Genomic DNA, 22,200 nt, shown 5'->3' on the forward strand with positions numbered 1-22,200 from the left:
ACTATCTTCTGGTGGCCAAGGTAGAATTAACTAGGGGGTAGGGAAAACAACACAAGGCCTTCCAGATTGTTTTCAACACATCAATAAATTAAAAAAGCATCATGAGCAGGTATGCAACATAATTTGATAAACGATACACCTGTCATATGAAAAATCAAGGACTGCTTGGTAGGAGAGAGATGAGTTATGGCTCCAGACTTCACTGTCTATCTATTGCTTGTCAGAAGGCTCTGGGTTAGAAAAGCTGCAGAATTAACTGCAAAATAAAACATTACTCTCCTCAGACAATTAGAACACCTACATGTGTGAAGTATAAGTGAGAAATTGCTCGTATTGCATTATACAATATATATTCACAACCCCACACACTGCATTTGTAATTACATACTTCAACATATTTTACATTCGCCATGAATGCATTAATTTGATTCTGAAATAGTATAAATCATGCTGCTTGTGGAAAATATAATTTAACTATTGTAGACCATGCTGTTAGCTAGATGATTTAACACAGCTAAACCATTGAATTCCATGGTCTGCTAGAGCAAAGTCTCTAATCTTTGGCTACATCCATGTGATCCCAACACTTATGAGACAGTTTAAGACACTGCAGTGCTTATATTCACACAATTTCACAAGCAACACATTCTGCACCTGGGGGAACTGAACAACCATGCCCTTGTGAGCATGATAGGCTCCTTCAGTTGGTGTATAGTTATCATAACAGTAAGACATCTGTTCTTGTACCTCATTTCTCTGTTACATTGTAACAAGTGGTCTAACTGTGTATTGTTATTAAGGAATTCAGGAGTTTGTGTGAGAAATATTTAACACCTGAATTCTCATTCAACTAACAACCAACATGTTACGTTTATTATGGTTTCCACTTTCCAGAATGTGCATCGGCACAGGGACATAAAAAGACAGTAAAAAAGAAATTGGTCACTCTATGTATTAAGCTGGCATGTTCCAATTTAATAACTGAATTTGATGAAACACATCAAACAGCCTGAGGTGGAAAGAGTACTGAAAATTCATACTCATGTGAAAGTACTGTTACTTTAGTTAAAATTGATGTCAGTAGGTGTCCTAGTCCAGGAAACAACTTAAGTACTCTTTTATGAGCTACTTTTTTTTACTCTTAAGTGAAAGTAAATATCCTTATAAGACCAACAACATTTACCTTCAAAATTTAAATTTCAAACTCCTATATCACCTAAACTGTGTCATGCAATAGCACACAAAATAATAGAAGACAGAAAGGAATGCAGTGACTGACAGCTCATTTTGACTTTCCCATGGCCCTTCCATATGAAAAATGAACGTTTTAATAATAGATAATTATTGGGTGATGAGGGGTGTGAGATGTTTTCACCCTTGTTAAATACTGCAACATAAATTGGTATTAAGGTGGTGCGGATTAGTGCTAACACTTGTTTGTAGCCTACCGCTCCACAAAAAAAGTTCCCCTTGGGACAAATTAAGTTCTATCAATCTATAAGCATAATTATATAGAAAAATACCCATGTTAATATTCAGAGTGACCTAACACCAATATGTTGTAAGGCAAGGGTCATATCTTGAGGAGCTGCTCAGCAGCTGCCAAGTGAAACAGGAAGGTCTCAGTTGCAGGTGGGAAGTGACGCTGCTTCAAGGTCTCCAAAGTGATTTTTGAGTTCTCGCCATCTTCTGCAAGGGACATCAAATTAGCAAGGATCTCCCTCGTCTTTACTGAAATATCCTGAAAAAAAGGAGGTTGAATTTCAGCAAGAATAAAGAAAACCTCATTGCTTTGCAGATTGATCCTTGCACATTGTTGCAACATTTTGTTTAGTTTTTAAGTAAGAGTGGGGCAGTCCCACATGCCGCCCATCATGTGCATAAGCGTGCACTGTAGGTTATGGCCCTGGACCACTCTCGTGATACATACTGCAAGTTTCTCCCTGATCATGGAGAGGTGAATGATAAGGCTGTTTAGAGTGCAATCTCACCTTGATTACCTGCCCATCTGTTCTATCAGTATCTTCTGCTGACTGGACAATGAAGTGGCCAATGTCTTTGTGCAACTTTCCCATAGCCATGGCCTCTGTGGAAGGATAGGCAACAGAAACATATATAGCACTAGCCTCCTAGGTTTTTCTCCCTTAGTTACATTCATGGCCCAGATACAGACAGACACCAACCTTTGGCACTCTGGGATACCATGATTTCACTGTCTGGGAGGTTCACATAGACATCGAACAAGTCAGTTCTGTTGCTCACTTCAGGGTCAACGAATCCTGCCACATATCCTACAGAGAAAATGAGCATATGGGTGCATTAATGATTGATTTCTTCACCATGAGGCTTTTCAGGAGCACAGCGCAAATGGAGGATGAGTGTACTGTCAGTTTATAGTCTCCCTAGCTTGTATCCTACCTACCAGGTAGCAATCTACAGGGAAATAAGACCTGACCTGTAGTGTAGTGTGGCAACAAATGTAACCTGGCACGAGACAGACCCCACCCTTCTCCTAACCCTATCCCAGTGGGTTAGTTAAAAGATTTTCACACAGGGACCATTCAGTCTTCCCGCTCTTCTCCTCTCCCCCTCCCACTTCCTGGGTCGCCATACTTATTGAGTCCCCAGGAGGGGCTGCCTCCTGCTGTGCACTCACGTCAACAGCAATGTGCCAAACAAACAAAACAAAACGTGTGTGTGTAGGTGCACTGACCTCACTCCTAACAATACTCGGTATATCACTAGGCTGAGTATCTCCAATAATAGTATCAGTGTATCTTTAACATTTACAATACATACATGCAAATACATTTACTGGAAGTGAATTGTTGCATATGCTTATATTATGCCTTGCTCACCAGAACACATCCTGAGATTCTCCAGTTCACTATCATTGAGGTGGACATATGGGTGCAGAATGGACCAGTCCTTCCTGTGCCAAGTCAGGGCTGGAAGAGCTCTATGGAAAAAGAAGAGAAGAAAATTGTGAATTTGATTTATATCATGTTTATTAATGATCTCTCAAAAGTAAAAATATTGTTATCTATAATATACGGTTATGAAGCCAATCAGGACTGTTATCCAAATCTCTACAATAACAGAACAATGATCTGACTTAATTGAAAATGCAACATTTGTTTAAGCTGCTGGTTGCAGTTTCAACTATATTTCGATAAGAAGGATTGACCCAAACCCTATCTGCATGTCTTCTCACCTTGTGAACTCCAACAGTGCTTCAACACGAGGATGATAGACCACAATCCTCTTCTTTAGCATGAGGGCTGTATATAGGATGATGGTCTCCATCCCAAACTGTGAAACCACATCTGAAATCGAATCATATCAGGTCTACCTTTGTTCTCAAATGGATTCAGCTTCTTAGAGACCATGCTTCTTTAGCTAAACTGAGGAAATTTAATGATGTCATGCATGTGTTATTAACAATCAAGGATGGCACGTCCTTATAATTGTATGTTTTACCTTTAACTGAGCCTACCAAGTAGGCCTTCCTGACATCGTAGTCCTTAATCAGAAATGAGCCATTCTCATCACTCTGGCAAATTCCTTTGGTGAGGACTGCAATGTATCCCTCCATCATTTTCACTGGGCTCCCATGTTTGATGTACACCCTGAACAATGTCATAACATCATAGCACTGATGTGTGATCAAAACGCACATCCTTTAGTGGGGTGCAGGGCCGAAAAAATTCTAAAATGAAGTAGGGCCTGCAGACTCAAATGGTCCACCACATGCCTTTATTCACAAACTAAGACGGTAGTTTGTAAATAAAGATATGTGGTGGAGCATTTGAGTGTGCGGACCATACTTCCTTTTAAAATAACATTATAGCACATCATGAGACATTTCAAATCTATACAAACAATCCATTTTGTCTATCCAGCTGGGGTATGTTTCATCTTTGTGAAGAAATCAAATTTTGGCAACCAGCAGAGAAAGACTATTTTAGTGGAATTAATATTCTATTGTAGATTGGTAACCACATTTATATGTTTAGAGCAATTGCATCAGGAGTTATGCAGATACATTAGCCAGAAACATATTGGGATCTAATAAATAATGGTGTAGTATACTGTACCTGCACAGTACTCTACTGAATGCTGCATACTTTTCAGGGTTGAAATCCTTTGCTGTGACAACTATTGAAAAATGAGTGAGCTAAACAGAGAGAACATGAAAACAATGAAAACAATGTATCCTTTGGTTGCAATTCAATCAATCACTTGAGAATCTCAAATGTAACTGTACCTTCTTTAGGGGAGTCGGTTCTTGCACCTCTATGGTAGATATGTAGTACCAGGTGCGGCAGAACTGGCCAAACACAAACGTGTGCAACCCCTGGCTGTCCTGTGTGAGACAACACTTATTCAGCAGAACCTCCCGAAGATCTGGACTGACAGAAGGATAGCACCACACCCACAAGGTGTCCGCATTCACATCTTTCTCTGTAATGGGGAAAATAATAACAAACAGCATCCAATGTAAAACTAGTTTACTTTTTCCTCTCTTTTATGTTCAAATAAATAAATAAACTAAACTAAACATACAGATAGAGGCCCAGACATTGTGTCAGTCATCACAAATAAATGACAACCTGCATTACAACCCAATCCTCTATCTATATTTTCCTGAATGAAACTAAGCTCAAACTGCAAGGAACGTGATCACATGATATCACATAATGTGAAGTCAAGGCAAGTAGCTTCCGATCTTCGACACGCAACACTCAATCTCTACATAGCTCGCTCACATAAAGTAAGTAATGAGCTGAAAGTCTAATTTAAATGCCGTACCAATTAATCCAACGCTTAATATGAGCTGAGATTCAGGTGCCGCCATATCCCCATCCCTTCTGTCGTAAACTGTGGGAGTTCACAATACAATTAGAGACATTAACAACATGATGACATGTCATGAGAATCCAACACTAAACAGTCTAGCTCGTACAACATCGACTGTCACTGCAGTACAATTTTGAGGAGGAATTAAAAAGTCGATTCCACACTAACAATAACTTATGCTAGCTAACTGGACACGTATTATGTGCTGGACGGGAAGACCTACACAGGAGGTAAATGTAGAAATACAAAAAGAAATTAGATAAATTGAAATGTAGTAGCTAAATAAGTTAAATATAACAAGTCTCTCTTCCTCTCTTCTTCAGTTGGGTTTTACTTCTTCCTTTCGAGATGTCAAGAGCGGAAACAGGTGTGTTTCGTAAACGACAATACTCGGGTGTATGTAAATGAGGATTTCTTCAAAATAAAAGCGCCGACGTTAAACTTGTTTAAGCATTTAGAACTACTAAATATGGATAAAGGAACCACAAATTATATGTAACTATATCTGGAAATAAACATCTAATCCTCTCCATGTATTATTTGTGTTTTTTAAGGATTTGTAATTCTTCTAATATCCTAATTACCCTAATGAAAGACTGCTGCACTGCAAAGGACTGCACACAAATCATTTTTTCAGGCTAAACATGATTTTTACTGCCACTCTACTCACCAACAATTCTAGTATACCTATTAAGTGAATTTCAACTATGAGGGGTGTCATACAGAGTGTTCTTGGCCCTTTACTGTGACCCAACAGTTCAAAGTGCCACCTCTAGACTCAACTCATTAAAGTATACTTTTCATTTGAAATCATAAGCCTTCATTTCATTATGGCATTGACTTTTTTTTAATTCTATAAAATAAGTAATTTTTCGTTCTGACAAGTCATACAAAAGACTCTTTCGCATTCCATTGTGAACAAATTTGTTCATGGTTTCTCCGATTAGGTCCTAACGTTGGAAATTAAACATGGAAGCATTCAACTGTGTGCGTGTCTTTTTTATCATAAAAACAATATGAGCTCTATAAATAAGAAGTAAATTGGTGGTGTATATATTACTTTTTAAAAGTCTTATTTCAAAGAAACTATACTGACTAATGAGGGAGTCATGTTAGTAATTGGCATAAATCTGCAAAGAATATCAACCATATGCAGTCATTATGGATGTTCTTTACATTAGGAAAGACAACAGTACACACACTTACTTTCCGTGAAAGCCACTGTGTTTAACAACAAATTTTGCTATAACTAATGTACAGAAAACCTCCTGAAGTTCTGAAAGGAATAAAAACATATACAAAATTATGTTTTTTTTTTTTTGGGGGGCCACAGTAAAAGGCCAATAACACTCTGTGTGGCACCTCTCATGGTTGAAACTCACTTGATTCATATTCTAGAAGTGCTGCTGAGTAGATCGATAGTAAAAATCATGTTTAGCCTTTGAAAAAGATTTGTGTACAGTCCATTATGTGTTCCCTTTAGAGTGTAGACAAGGCACTTTGAACTGTTGGGCCACAGTAAAAGACCAAGAACACTTTGTATGACCTCATGGTTGAAACTCACTTGATATATATACTAAAAGTGTTGTTTATGTAGATTAGTAATAGAAATCATGTTCACCTTGGGAAATTATTCGTGTACAGTCCATTATATGTGCCCTATGTAAATGACATGAATATGTACATTATAATAATGTAAATTAGTTGTTTTTTTAAGTCTTTTTAAAATTGTACATACTTTCTGTTACGTAATATTTCCTTAATTCATGAAAAGTATTATTGAATATTGTGATCCCATCACTTTACAGTGATCTATTACCTCGCGCTTTTATTTTTAAGTCGCGAAAACGAAACCGGAAGTCTTATTTTTGGAAAGTGCGGAATATTATCGTTCAGAGAACACAGGTCTAGGAAGCTAGTAGGACATGTACGTGTAGTTAAACCAGGGGGATTTCGCAATTTGCTGCCACCTGTGGTGTTGGTGGTGTTACTGTACCACGATCGTAAAAACATAGAAGTCACTAAATAGAATAGAATAGATAGTACTAACACAGACCTTCCAAGGACAGAGCCGTCCCACTTCCTATCTTTCCCATTCAAGTGAGTAAAATATGCAGTTCCTATGGCAGTGGCAGCAGAGAGCGCACCTCAGTAAGGAGCAGTGAAGACAGTTAACATTGAAGTAATGCAGAGAAAAGCTAAAAATCGATGTCTCTATGTAAGACATCATTTTTGATTGTAAAACCTGCTAGCACTATAAATGATACACATAGCCAGCCCTTTCACCAATTCCTGCCTAAATTGAATACTTTGTGTATTTGCCTCATACTAACCATATATTGGCCTTTATACTGTCCTTGGAAATAAATCAGATTGATTAGTTTTTTTATTATTATTTTTTGAGTGGGGCAGTCCCACTCTTATATTTGTCATCTTTTTATTGAGAGACAGTGGAGAGAGACAGGAAAGTAAGGAGGAGAGGGCATGTCAGCAGGGCATAGGCCAGACTCAAACCCATGTCGACATGGGCAAATGTGTGCACTGTAGGCCATGGTGCTAGCCCACTGGACCACCCCCATTTTCACCTGCAAATACCACTTTATACGTCTGTATTCAGGAATAACATTCCATGAGAACAACAAAATACATGTTTTGAAGCCATTATTGACATTGAAATCACTAGAAATATTACAGACTGTGACTTTGAAACATCTGATCCGAACAAACTAATCTGTAGGCATATACTACAGTCAACCTGACTACAGTAAACCTGCGCTTAAGCATAGTTTTAGTTCGCCTGGGAGTCGACACTGGACGTTTTGTAGAATAGTCCCAACTCTAAGATAAATCAACTACACCTCAGACTATTTGATTAAATAAGAGATTGTTGATATTATTTAATGTACACCTCTTTCAGGAAAATCCTCGCAATGTATTTCCCTCACATGTGTTTCTGTCGATCTATGTGATATACATCATGCTCATACTGGAGCTTATGTCGTCACTGATGTGGTCTGCTCACGAGGTCCTCCTTTCTCAGGAGCTTGTCAGGGCGGGTGAATGCCTAGCGCGGATGGACTGGTGAAATTTGTGAAATTCACCCAACACAACCAACAATAAGTTCTGTTAGCAAGCCATCAAAATGCCGGCATACTTCCAACGACCGGAGAACGCTCTAAAACGAGCAAACGGTGAGTAGAGTCGTTTGCTAGACGTCATTCCTCGTTAGCTACCTAGCCAGCCAGCTAACCCCTAGTTACGTGTTCATTGTTGGCTAGCCATGGTTGCCTTCACCGTGTAGAGCATGGCGGAGAAGCCATGTTGCAGGGACAGAAACATTCAGGCTATGGTCATTACTAGGCCTCCGAATTGTACTTGGTCCACGTCAATGAAATAATGTTGTCATGCCAATTAGCTTAAAATCGTCAGTTAATTATAATCGGAAAACACCTCTTACGTTAGCTATCAGATCACGGCATGTAACGACACGTCTGTATATTATTAGCGAAATACATCTTCAACTGATGACAGGCCAGGTTCATGATAGCTAAGGTGGCTAGTTAGCTTAGTTTAATCACTTCCAGTCTCCCACCAACTAGCTCTAGATATGGTGAAGAATTAACCCGAAATTGTTAATTAGATACATAGCTAGCAATTGTTGTCCCCCACGATGAAATCGGGGAGGGGATCTGTCTTTGTCGGTCTCTGTCTGTTCGTATGTAGGCAGGACACATGAACAATTTACCAATGGCTTTGTAGGACACATTTGGTCTTGCTATGTCACTGACGTGCCCGAGTATGCATATTCGAAAATATATATACATCTGTTAAACCCGCTTTTTGTAGTCTGCAATTAAGTGGTCAATTTCAGGGGTAGTTTTCGTCCTGTCTGTGCCAATAAACTGTATTGGGAGAAGCTGTACGACGAGAGAGTTGACATTCTATCAGAACTCAATTGTTCTACGTCACAATCAGCCCCTCTAAAACAAGGCAGGCTATGGAGCACAACTATTCACATAAAAGACTGATAACAGTTTTGAACTAAGCTGATTGTTATGACCTCATAACAATGTATACTTTTGCCAGCTCCAGGTTACTAGGCTTTCCTTCCGCTGCTTCGTTATACGCCAGCACAGGCAGATGTTCATCAATAAGCCCCGACTGGGAAGTGACCGGAACAGGCTAGCTGGCTACCGGTATATCAGAATAAACTTGAGGTGAAATTTGGCTAATTGTTTATATGGCTAAATATGGCCTGGTTTGTTTGTAGACCTATCTTTGCATATATACCATGATTCAAAGGAGACCAGGTTAAATATGATTAAGTTGTAATTGTATATGTATTAATTTTGACCCACAACTTATTTAGGTTATTTTCATATGTCATAAACGATCGAAACATTGTAAGCCAAGATAGTGTTTTACGAGCATTTATACCGATTAATAGGAATATAGATGCAAACCGCGAACGTGTACGGCGTGAATTTTGATCGGGTCAAGTCACAATTTCAATCTAAATGAACGCAACAAAACGTTCAAACTCAATCGATATGCATTTCCTTGTTATGCTCGTCTTACTTTAACTGGGAGTGAGAAGGAGCTATCTGTGTAATCTCAACTGACAGTGTTATGTCTTAAGTAGCTTCTGATAACATCCCGTCACTTGAAAAATAAAAGCAAGAGTGCAGAGATATTTCGGTGCCACCAAGTGAAGTGGAATTCTAAGTAACATTTGTGGTTGGAGAAGTTCTAATCAGTTCACTCGTGCTAGTGTTGTGACCGACTGCTGGGTTCTGTGGCAGTTGACCAGCTGAGACCAAAATATTTGCGTTTTATTGTCTGCCTATAAGTATGTCATACTCTTCTGTTTGTTCGTGTTTCACACGATTTATCTCCGACACCACTGGGGGCAATTCTGACCACTTGGTTGAATTATGTCTTGCCATAAAGATGGGACGTTTACAAAATTACACTTATTGACCCAATTGTGCCATAGTGATTGTTGAGGAGTTTAGAGGTGAAGCCGATTAATTTCGTGATGGTGCGGAAACGTCATGAAAGGGTGCAAAGAGGAGAGCGCACCTCAGATCGCACCTTTGGCCAATGGGCTATTTGCACTAACAACTTCGGCTTTTTCCTACCCTTGTAAATCGTTTCCGGTCGGGAGTATTTTTCTCCCGCTGTCTTCAGGATTTTGCCTAAACTGGACATACATGAGGTCCATTGGCTTATGATGGTTTGTGTGAAGTTTTCAGCTAGTTTACCACGTGTCCGTTTTCAGCACCAGGGCGTCAGGGACAGCAACACAGCGTGGCTAGTTAACTAGCTAGCTAACTTGCTCTGTATTAGGCTTAACATTTAGTGCAGCTAGCTCTATGTTATCTGTATTCTGCCATAGGACTAATTAGAACAAGCTGGCTCTGTGAACATTTTCTGGTAGTGTCAAACAAATATGTGACATTGGAGATCACTGCTGCAGATCAATGAAAAATATGGAGAAACTGCATAAGCTAATGGTAGGGCTTGCTACAGTAACTACAACAGGCTAATTATGACTGTCTGAACTTCTGATTTCTGAAGTAGAGTACATTGGCTTGTTGCTGACTTCACCTGGAGTCATTAAACTGTCTAATGTTTGTGATAATTCAGTGCCACAGTCAGCGAGTAGTAATCGCACAGCATAATTTACAGATAGAGAAACATACTCTGCGCCAACCAAGTTACACAACACCATTTTGCTTTTGATGCATCAGCTGTAAAAGACCGCTTGCACATTGCGATCAGCTTCAAAACTCACCAAGGCAGTAGGCCTATATGGAAGGCTGTCTATACAGGGATTTAGGCAGTGAAATATGAATTGTTTATGTAAACAACTTGTATCCTCTGATCTTCGTTAATTTATGAAACTTGCAAATATTCCAACAAAGCTCACCTAAAGCTTTATAGATTCAATAGGCAAAAGGGTAATCTAATATATAAGGGTAAGCTAATATATTTTGTATGTTTTTGCAAATGAAATATAACTGAGTATAACAAAAAATTATTCAGTGGATGACCAAACTGTGTCACAACAACTTAGATTGAACAGCAAATAACTGATATCAATATGCAGTGCACTGAACATGTGAAATTCTCATTTGGCATAGTATAACTGTAACTGCACATAAAATAAATAAATGTTCTATTGATCAACAATCGATACGAAAAAAATGTTGCCCCCCATTATCTTTATCGGACCCAAAAATCAGGTATCAGTCGGGCTCTAGTGTTAACCTTAAGCTAACGATTCACTCTTGTGCACCGAAGCCCTGGGTTAACTGAAATAACCATAGCAACATGTGACCATTCTAGCCATGCTAGCTTGCTAAGTTGGCTAGCTTGCTAGTGAGCCATCGGCACCAAAACCAGCAAATTATAGACAAAAGGAAACATATACTGGGCAAAATTAGGGTCAAGGAGACAAAACGTATTGGATTTGAGTCTTGTAACTACTACTCAACTGTTTTCTAGCAGCTCACCATGAAAACAAATTAGTTCAGAGAAAATGCCATGGTAATGGTGCAGCTGTGTGATTGGATGATAGCATTCCATTGCAGGTAACCCTGATCCTATTTCACACTGGCTAGTTTTGGCATTGTGTTTGGGGGATTTCCAGGACTACCTGGAAAGACATTGCTAACCCTGCTCCAGAACAGGGCCAACTGGCCTTGGGCTAAAGTCAGTGCTAGCCCACTTAAGAAAGCGCAAGTGTAAGCAGTTGCTTAGCCCCAGGCTAAAAGCTCTTATGGCTATGGTGTCTGGGAACGAGATGAGTAAGTTAAGAGTGTGTGAATTAAATTAATTTATATAAATAATAAAACATGCATTGGACATTGTTGATTATTAGGCTATTATATTACTTTAGGCTACTTTTGGCTTTAGACTAGTCTAATAGGCCTAGGCCTACCCTTCCCCTGGCTCCCCAACAAACTAGTCAGATATGTGATTTGTTTACCATCGTAATAATATAGTTGTGCTTTTCACTTTATGGTTGCTATTATACTATTTCATATTATAGCCTCAACTGAATTGATTCTACTAAGTGTAACTCTGCATTGCAGTGAGAATGATCTTCTTGTGACGTCGCTAAGTGCAAAGAGCCTTTTCAAATAATACTGTCAAGTCCTTGGGAAATTAATCAAATAAAAACTAAAAGCTCCAGTAACGTCTCATTCTACCTCAGTTCTGTAAGAAGCAAGACTGATTAATGAATAAAATAAGAACTGTTCTGGTAACTTTTCAGTCGTACTTGTCACCAATTCGCACAAGGAGGGGCGCTACATAATTTCTAGGGGACATATTTACTGTACACTTATTATTTAATGACACATATTATGTTGATGCTGGTTACTGCACGTTTAGGCATAGCTAGGTACAGTATCTAGCTAACATAATGGTGGTGGCACTTCTTTGACTCCGAAATATCTTTTGGGGTTTTCACCCATTTTGACACACAAAAAGTTAGTTTCTTGTTTACAGCAATTTATTACATTTTCTCAATCATTTGTGCATAGGGACATTTTTTCATGCCAATCACATTATCTTCACAGAGTTCTTGGAGGTTGGCAAAAAACAGCCAGCTTTGGATGTCTTGTATGATGTCATCAAGAGCAAGAAACATCGAACATGGCAGAAGATCCACGAGCCTATCATGCTCAAGTACTTGGAGCTCTGTGTGGATCTGCGCAAGAGCCATCTGGCCAAGGAGGGCCTTTACCAGTACAAAAACATCTGTCAGCAGGTACGTGAAAGCTCACCTATTGTCAGCCACAAAAGGTTGCATACTAATTATTTATACTGAGTCACCCAACAGCAGGAATTTTCTCTTTTGTGTTGTAGGTGAACATCAAATCTCTGGAGGATGTCGTTCGAGCCTACTTGAAGCTGGCAGAGGAGAAGACTGAGACAGCTAAGGGGGAGTCCCAGCAGATGGTCCTGGACATTGAGGATCTGGATAACATCCAGACTCCAGAGAGGTGGGCAGTCAGAACCTTGCTGTTATGCACAGTGATGGGCACATACAAGAAATCATATGTTTGACTGTGCACTTACATTGTAAATGATCACACAGCGTTAAGACTGCTAAAACATGTGCATGTTAAGTTGTGAAAGAAAGTAGCTCACGCTTTAAAGACATGCTACGGGTTAATTTGTCGAATTTCAACTTATAGTTCTAAAAGTAGCACTTATGAGGGAAAACAGTTCCCCATCGCGTGCCGTGCAGTCTGTGCATGTTTGTGGATTCCACTGAGCCCAAGCCATGGGAACGTGGGCCAAAAGTGAAAATTAAAGTATTGCTGCTTCAAAATGCTGGTGCTGATAAACTAGGGACTCTGTGGCTAAATGAGGTAAAACAGTAATTCAGTTCATAGATTATATTTGTATGAACTATATATTGACCATCCGGGTCCAAAACGAGAGGTTTAAAAATGACGTACATAGTCTCAAGGATTTTGAATCCCTAGATTACTGATTTAGTTAATGATGCTATATAGACTGGGCTCTATTAGAATTGCTGAGACATTTGTTTATGACAGCTCATCCAGAACTGATGTGTGTACACATTGGTGTATTGTGATGTGTGCATCATGTGCAAGGTTAGTGATTGGTTGTGTAGTTCTGTTAGCTCAGGTACTGAGACCTATGTGATCTTCCTATGTTACCGTAGTGTGCTTCTGAGTGCTGTGAGTGGTGAAGACACTCAGGATCGTACAGACCGTCTGCTCCTTACTCCATGGGTGAAGTTTCTTTGGGAATCCTACCGTCAATGCCTGGACCTATTGCGTAACAATTCGAAGGTGGAGCGCCTCTACCATGACATTGCCCAACAAGGTAAGCACATACTACCACACTTAAAGCAGATTCTCACTGATTTATTTACTGTGCCTGGTCTGAATTAAAATCTTGGTCATAGAAGCAGAATTACAGCATGACTGTTAGATAAGATTGACAGCAAAATCAATGTTCTTTGTGAATGTTTTATTAAGATGACAGAATCGCTGGGAATAAAATGTACACATGTCTGGCTTTACTAATGTTTTACATTAACTTAAATACAGCATAGAAATAATGATCAAAATAGATGAAAATTATGTAACAGCAATTATTTGTCCCTTTTAAATGTGAAACTAAATCAATGGTGGATCAATATGACTGATGAGAATGGTGTAGATTATGATTTATTTAGCCCATCATTAGTTAGTAGTGTACATTTGTTTAGTACTACTCTTCATTCTAACCATGCCGTGATGTGCTCGACAGCTTTCAAGTTTTGCCTCCAGTACACTCGCAAGGCGGAGTTCCGCAAGCTATGTGACAACTTGCGTATGCACCTGGGGCAGATCCAGCGCCACCACAACCAGAGCACCGCCATCAACCTGAACAACCCTGAGAGCCAGTCCATGCACTTGGAGACCCGCCTGGTGCAGTTGGACAGTGCCATCAGCATGGAGCTCTGGCAGGTCTGCCCCTATGACTTCTTCCCAAGATCTCCCTATGATCACCTTGCAGTGTTCTGTTTTAACATTGTTTTATATGTTGGACAAACCAAATGGTTAACTGTGAAACATTGTATGATTTATACATTTTCCAGGAAGCTTTCAAGGCAGTGGAAGACATCCATGGTCTTTTTGCCCTTTCCAAGAAGCCTCCAAAGCCTCAATTGATGGCTAATTACTATAACAAGGTGTCCACAGTGTTCTGGAAGTCAGGGAATGCTTTGTTCCATGCCTGCACCCTTCACCGCCTCTACCACCTCTCAAGGGAGATGCGCAAAAACCTCACCCAGGAGGAGATGCAGAGGTAGCCCAGCCCTGACATGTCTCTGCTGTATTATGTGGCCTTTGTTAGTTGCAGGTCAGGCAGATACTAGCTAATTTGTCTTCTCAATCTCCCCCAGAATGTCCACCAGGGTCCTCCTCGCCACTCTGTCCATTCCCATCACCCCGGAGCGCACTGACATCGCCCGGCTCCTGGACATGGATGGCATAATAGTGGAGAAGCACCGGAGGCTGGCCACCCTTCTGGGCTTGCAGTCCCCACCAACCCGCCAAAGCCTCATCAATGACATGGTACACATAAACAATCATTAATTTCAATTTGTGAGATTATGATGATTCCCCATGTCAGTGTTTAGACGTGTTTAAGTCCTGTGAACAACATACATATTCATTTAATTTTGTTTAATGAAAAGAAACACTGGCAGGGTTCTCCCCAGGATTTTTGAACACGGTGGTGAACGCATTATCAAAACGATTCATATTCATAAATATCAGTTTATGTTGCGCAGAAATATTTACATAGTGGCAGAGTTTTTACCCTGACTGGTAATTATGTCCATCACTGGGATTTAATAACATGACATTGACCCGTGACCCAGTTTTTTGTGTGCAATTTTTACCCTGATCAGAAACAGGCCATAGTAACTGCATTTCTTATTTGATTTTCTTTTCTCTGTTGTTGATGTTTACCCTTAGGTGAGGTTTAATTTGCTGCAGTACATTGTACCTGAAGTGAAGGAACTGTACAACTGGCTGGAGGTAGACTTCCATCCTCTGAAGCTGAGTGGAAGAGTAACAAAGGTAATTGGCTCGGCTAAAATTACAGCTATTTTAAGATGTTTGATTCATTTTCATCTGTGTCATTTTCACGCTCTCGTCCTCTTAGGTGTTGAACTGGGTGAAAGACCAGGCTGAGAAGGAGTCTGACCTCCAGCAGTACGTTCCTCACCTGCAGAGTAACACCATCCTCCGACTGCTGCAGCAGGTGACTTTCTTCGTCTTTTGAATCCTTGCTTTTATATTTTGTTGACAGCATTTAATTTAATTCATATTAAGACTACTATCCTTTACTATTCAATAAACCATTGTTGCCTCTGGATTGCAATGATGTATATAGAATTAATGATGCAATATGTATGCCAATTGTGATCTTCACTAACCACTGATTTTTTTTATTTATGTCATGGGGATATTAGGTTGCTCAAATCTATCAGAGCATTGAGTTCAGCCGTTTGGCCTCCCTGGTTCCATTTGTGGATGCCTTCCAGCTGGAACGCTCTATTGTGGATGCTGCCCGACACTGTGATCTGCAGGTAGAATATTGGACATTTTACATTTTAGTCATTTAGCATACACGTACGTTAGTACTACGTACTAAAGTAGATGGATTCTGTTCACAACAATGGAATGTTCTGTACAAAACACTCAACATTGACAGATCACCTTGATACGTTTTTGTTTTAAGTATAACTGGATGTTTTATTTGTATAGAATGATATTTTTGTGTAGTCAGTATTTACACAGCTAAACATATCATTTTAGCCAGAATCTGAATGTTCTCTGATTGTACTACAGGATGGGATAATGGAGGCCTACTTTTATTTTATTTGTTATTATTATCTAGGTTCGAATTGACCATACCTCTCGAACCCTGAGCTTTGGCTCAGACCTGAACTATTCGACCAAAGAGGACTCTCCAGTGGGCCCATTCCTGCAGAACATGCCCTCTGAGCAGATCAGGAACCAGCTGACAGCCATGTCCTCTTCCTTGGCCAAGGCCATCCAGGTTATCAAGCCTGCTTCCATCCTGGTGAGCACAGTCCCATGGAGACAGAATTGTGTGTTTATGTACATAAGACATGCCATGACACTGTATGAAACACCAACTCCCCCACATCTCCATTGCATTTCATTCTGCCTCAAACATACCTGTCACCCGCTGCATCTCCGGAGTTTAATTTGTCCTCATTTGTCTGATTCCAGCAAGAGCGTGAGGAGCAGAGCCAGCAGGCTATCGCTGCCTACCAGAAAAATGCCCGCAAGGAGCACCAGCGAATCCTGGCCCGCAGACAGACCATCGAGGAGCGCAAGGAGCGCCTGGAGAACCTGAACATCCAACGGGAGAAGGAGGAGCTGGAGCAGCGTGAGGCTGAGATGCAGAAAGTCCGCAAGGCAGAGGAGGAGCGTCTGCGCCAGGAGGCCAAAGAGAGGGAGAAGGAGCGCATCATGCAGGAGCATGAGCAGATCAAGAAGAAGACTGTGCGTGAGAGACTGGAACAGATCAAGAAGACTGAGCTTGGGGCCAAGGCCTTCAAAGACATCGATATAGAGGTAAATTACACTTTTACCTCACACTACAGTATGACAAAATAATATGATCTATTAGAAATTAAAATATCAGATTGAGGTCAATGATGTTGAAAGTTTGCTATAATTCATGACAATATAATTTGAATGAAGGTGAGCTTCACTGTTAACCTAATTTGTGCAGGACCTTGAGGAGCTGGACCCTGACTTCATCATGGCCAAACAAGTGGAGCAGTTGGAGAAGGAGAAGAAAGAACTTCAGGAGCGCCTGAAGAACCAGGAGAAAAAGGTGAACACAAAATTATTGTCCAACAAATGTTTTTCATGTGTACGCCACATTTATATAAAATACACAAAAAACTACACTGGAAAAAGCTGTGACTTTTGTGTGTGGATTGGTCTTTACAGATTGACTACTTTGAGAGGGCCAAGCGTCTTGAGGAAATCCCCCTAATCAAAAAGGCCTATGAGGAACAGCGTATCAAGGACATGGAGTTATGGGAGCTTCAGGAGGAGGAGAGGGTGAGAAAATAAACCTTCTCCGCCTCAGTTTATACATGCTATGTAAATCAAAACTATCAGCAATCTTATATACCTGGCTTGTGATTTGAGCATATAAACAACTTGGAGTGTACAGTGCCATAGTAATGTCTGACTAGTCTATATCTTTGTTATAGATCAGCAACATGAAAGTGGAGCGTGAGAAGGCTCTTGAACACAAACAGAGGATGTCCAGGATGATGGAGGACAAGGAGAACTTTGTTTCCAAAATAACAGCTGCCCGAAGCTTTATCTACGAGGTAAAACCATGAGAATGGTTTTGTAGTCCATTTCAACACCACAGATGCTTGAGTTACATGAGCAACATTGTTTAGGAGTAGTTACTAATTAAGCAGGAATACCATATCAAATACTTGGTATTTTTTCCCATTTGTACAAGAACATTAAACAAGGTAGGAAAGTAGGCTCAGCTAAATTACAGTTACATTCTTTTATCCTCCAAGGAAAAACTGAAACAGTTCCAGGAGCGCCTTGTTGAGGAGAGGAAGAAGCGTCAAGAGGAGAGGAAGAAGCAGCGCAAAGAGGACCGGCGTAATGCTTTCTACCGCCAGAAAGAGGAAGATACTCAGCGCATTCATGAGGAGCAGCTCAAGAAAGGTACATCATGACTGAGCCAGTAGCCAGAATGCTATCCTCCCCAAAATGGCTTACAATATTAGATATGAATGGAAAATGAGCTCTGGGTCATGTTCAGTAGGCATGCCCTTGTTTTCTGAGTGTGCTTTATTGGTGTGTTGCAGAGCGTGAGGAGCGTGAGCGCATTGAGCAGGATCAACGTGAGGAGGAGGAGAGGGAGTACCAGGAGCGTCTGGCCAAGCTGGAGGAGCAGGAGAGGAAGCAGCGTGCCCGGCAGCAGGAGATTGAGGAGCGAGAGCGCCGCCGGGAGGAAGAGAGGAGGGCCCCTGAGGAGAAACCAGCCAAGGTAGTCCATGGTCTATCCCTTCCCTGTTCATAGCACTTCCACACAGCGTGCTCTCTTTCAACAGTGACTCACTTCAAAAGAAATTTGGATGCATTGTGCCTGCAAGGAATATATTCACCTGTGCTTTCCTTTAAATGCATACCTTTATATGTCTCATAAACGCATACCTTTATATGTCTCATCTAACACAAAAACTCATAAACCTCTCACTCAATGTTTGGCACGCTATTCTATTCCAGGACTGGAGTGAGAAGGAGGAAGGAGGAGGAGGAGGAGGAGGAGGAGGATGGAGGAAGCGCACAGAGGGTGGAGAATCAGAGTGGCGTCGGCCTGTGTCTGATAGGTGTGTTAGACTTGATCTGCTTTGATATTTCTGCACATGGATTTTCTCTTTTAGATAAAAACACATTGGGTTGTTTGTGGGTTCATGGTCTACAGACCTTCCCGTCCCTTTTCAGAGGTGCTGCAACTGTGCTGTCCTTTCTTTCTAGTGGCTGGAGACAGGATGGCAAAGAGGACAATGATAGAGAGGAGCCACCCTTCAGAAGAGGAGACGGGTCCCGCAGGGGTGCAGATGATCGAGGACCCCGCAGGGGCTTTGATGAAGAGAGAGGCCCACGCCGCGGGGGGGATGATGACCGCCCCCCTCGCAGGGGGATGGATGAAGAGCGTGCACCACGAAGAGGCTTGGATGACGAGCGTGCCCCGAGAAGGGGAGGGGAGGAGGACCGTGGTCCTAGACGAGGCCTCGATGATGACCGTGGTCCTAGGCGAGGCCTGGATGAGGACAGAGGTCCCCGCAGAGGCATTGATGAGCCCAGGGCCCACAGGCGGGGGGTTGATGATGACTGGGGCCCCAAGAGAGGTGGAGATGATGAGAGGGGCGGCAGGAGGGGCATGGATGATCAGGGAGCCCGTCATGGAGATGATGCAAAGCCATGGAAACCCCTTGGCAAGCCTGGTACGGATGTGCCCATTCACTCTGGATCATTGTAGAATATTTTGTTGCATATTTTATGAGGTGCTATGTCATGTACAACTGAGTTATTTGTCCCTCTGTAAGAGTTATGTTTTTCATATGAGCATTGTCGCTGTTATTGTCAAGCTTTTTCTTGCATGTTGTGCTGGATTGATGGACAGTTGCTCTGGTGTCTGCCACAGGTGTAGGTGGTTGGCGGGAGCGGGAGAAGGCCCGGGAAGAGAGCTGGGCACCTCCCAGAGACGGCGGCCGCAATGATGAGGATACAGATGGAGAGGAGAAACCGAGCGACCGCATCAGAGAGCGCCGCCAACCCAAGTGAGCTCAGACATGCTTTGTGCTCTATAAGGCAACATCATTTGATCATTTGAAGGTTGATGATTAGCAGCGCCTCTAAGATGGAATGAACAGATCAATTGAGACCAACTTTAGCTTTTGAAATTTTCCCAAAATTATATCCCACAACCAGAGTTAAAGGGATAGTTCAGGTTTTTGTGTTAGACCTCATTTTCCGCTTGGACTGTTGTAGGCTCATCCAGATACTATTTTTCTGGTCATATTTCCATTCTTGAGCATTCTTTTCGCTCGCATTAGCCATGCTATTTAACCTTTATTATCCAGGCACGTCAGTTAAGAACAAATTCTTATTTACAATGACAGCCTGGCTAGTGGAAGTGGATTGGAGCAGCAACCACTGTCTCAGTATGACTGCTTAAAACATCTCTACAAGAAATTCTACAGCCATCTCATGTCTTTGTGGGCTATACACATGTCGATATGAAAACACTTTGTTATTTCAACTATTGTAAGCATTAATGTATATTATTCAAACTGAGAATACTTACTGTTTGAGATGGCTATAGAATTCATTGTGGAGATGTTTTTAAGCAGTCATACTGAGATAGTGGTTGCTGATTCCAAATCACTTCCACTAGGATGGCTAATGCTAGCGGCTAAGCCAGCCAAAGAATGCCTCAAGAATGGAAATATGACCGGAAAAAGTGTCTGGATGAGCCTATAAGACTCCAAGTAAGTGGAAAATTAGATATAACATCCAAAAACCTGAACTATCCCTTTAAGGACAACATGACAGTTACAGAGCTGAAATTTTTAATAATCAGTTTACAATTTCATACAGCTGCCCCATGCTGTCACATACTTGTGGTATCTAGGTATTCTGGTTCTTTTTCCCCCCCTAGCCTCCCTCCAAGTTTATAGTTGTTATGCTGAAGGGCTGAGGCCAATGTGAAAATGGAAAAAATGTTGTATGTTGGTATTATAAGTATTCTGCGTCTCTGTTCTCAGAGAGGAGGGAGGAGGAGGGGGAGGAGGAGGAGGAGGAGGAGGAGGAGGAGGAGGAGGAGGAGGAGGAGGAGGAGGAGGAGTAGGAGGAGGAGTAGGAGGAGGAGGAGGAGGAGGAGGAGTCTGGAGAAAGGGAGGTACAGATGAGGCCAGCACCTGGAGAGAGATTCGTAAGGAAGAGCCTGATCAGGATGACCGTCGTGATCGAGACCGCAGGGATGACCGTGAAACCAGACCCCCACCCAGAGAGCCGGAGGAGGGTAAGACCCTTTGGTCATATTCCCTCTTATATCAGTCACATGATGCCGCCTTACTCATCGGTGTGTGTCTGAATGGTCATAGCCACGGCTTAAGACAAAGTATAACGCTACCATTATAATGAGCTATATAAAGTGTTTTTATTAACATCTGATCATCATCCTTTGTGGCTTAATAAAAACCTTATTGAAGTGTACTTCAGTTTTTCTGCCAGCAGGTGTCACCATTTTGCACTTTATTCTTTGCTTTTGCAACATTAATCTCACTTATAATGTATGGTAAGCAAGCCATATTGGGCTCAGAGTAAGACTGATTTGTTGGCTTCATGGCAATATAGATATTACAAAGATGAGATGTTCTGTGCACACAGGAGGCGGCTCTTGGCGTCGTGCTGGTGATGATAAGAGGGAGGCTCCTAAAGAGGAACACGAGGCTCCCCCCAGACCCAGAGATCGGGAGCTTGATGTGGACGGTGAAAAGAGCTCCTGGCGCTCTGACAAAGACAACGCTCGTCGCATCAAGAATGAGACCGATGACGATGGCTGGACCACTGTCCGCCGCTGATCCCACCCTCTCATGCTTCTGCCTCCAAATGGCCCACATGGCTAATGTATTCCCTGATTGCCCCCTTCTATTAGTGGTTTAACCTTGGCAAAAGCTTATGAAACTCGGGCAAAAATCTGCTACGCTGTTCATTATCCAAAAAAAGATTATGAACTTTCTTTTTTTGCCATTGATTGATTTAAGTGGCTTCTTAATCTCTTTAATAAGTAGTAATACATTTCCATTTGATTTGCATACTTAGAGTATTCAATTTGTCTCAATATCCATTGTAAGGTTCTATCTCAAAACATTCAACCATATTTGAAACCATGAGTTGCTTGTATACAGATAAAGCCTTTATTAATAAAGTAAATTGCTCAACAGTTGGTGTTGGTCTCTTGTCTTTCTCCCTTTTTACTGTCAAGTGAAGGCTTTAGACAACTTAGAGGAGAGTTCATGATTTCTACAATTGGTCATCTTTCATATACTGATTTTGTGACATACCTTTTGTAACTTCCTGGTTTTTATCAATAAATAAACATTACTAAACTTTTAAGTAATTGTTATTTTCCCTGCAAGATTGAATAAGGAAATAGGTTATTCTCTATGTAGTTGAGAAGGTAGCCTACAGATACTATAGTGTGCCATAG

General features: G+C 41.2%; 2 protein-coding genes across 2 annotated transcripts; one reads left to right on the forward strand and one right to left on the reverse strand.

Moving 5' to 3' along the window:
- Nucleotides 1-108: 108 nt before the first annotated feature.
- On the reverse strand, nt 109-5,208 carry dennd10 (DENN domain containing 10). Its single transcript, XM_083696153.1, has 10 exons — nt 5,084-5,208; nt 4,813-4,881; nt 4,268-4,464; nt 4,098-4,177; nt 3,481-3,629; nt 3,215-3,326; nt 2,859-2,959; nt 2,184-2,291; nt 1,992-2,086; nt 109-1,741 (listed from the first exon to the last, which is right to left on the reverse strand). Exons 2-10 carry the CDS (start codon nt 4,856-4,858, stop codon nt 1,574-1,576), a joined length of 1,056 nt encoding a protein of 351 aa, XP_083552279.1. The 5' UTR covers nt 4,859-4,881; nt 5,084-5,208; the 3' UTR covers nt 109-1,573.
- A 2,689-nt stretch (nt 5,209-7,897) lies between these two features.
- eif3s10 (eukaryotic translation initiation factor 3, subunit 10 (theta)) lies at nt 7,898-21,933 on the forward strand. The gene is made up of 23 exons (XM_083694613.1): nt 7,898-8,051; nt 12,450-12,640; nt 12,739-12,875; nt 13,568-13,731; nt 14,161-14,360; nt 14,492-14,700; nt 14,798-14,969; nt 15,375-15,479; nt 15,565-15,663; nt 15,875-15,991; nt 16,303-16,488; nt 16,662-17,009; nt 17,170-17,274; nt 17,394-17,507; nt 17,663-17,785; nt 17,990-18,143; nt 18,287-18,468; nt 18,708-18,811; nt 18,960-19,429; nt 19,630-19,765; nt 19,917-19,935; nt 20,853-21,009; nt 21,378-21,933. Exons 1-23 carry the CDS (start codon nt 8,003-8,005, stop codon nt 21,569-21,571), a joined length of 3,735 nt encoding a protein of 1,244 aa, XP_083550739.1. The 5' UTR covers nt 7,898-8,002; the 3' UTR covers nt 21,572-21,933.
- The last annotated feature ends 267 nt before the right edge of the window (nt 21,934-22,200 follow it).

The sequence above is a fragment of the Argentina silus genome (assembly GCF_951799395.1).
Source record: "Argentina silus genome assembly, chromosome: X".
Lineage (NCBI taxonomy): Eukaryota > Metazoa > Chordata > Actinopteri > Argentiniformes > Argentinidae > Argentina > Argentina silus.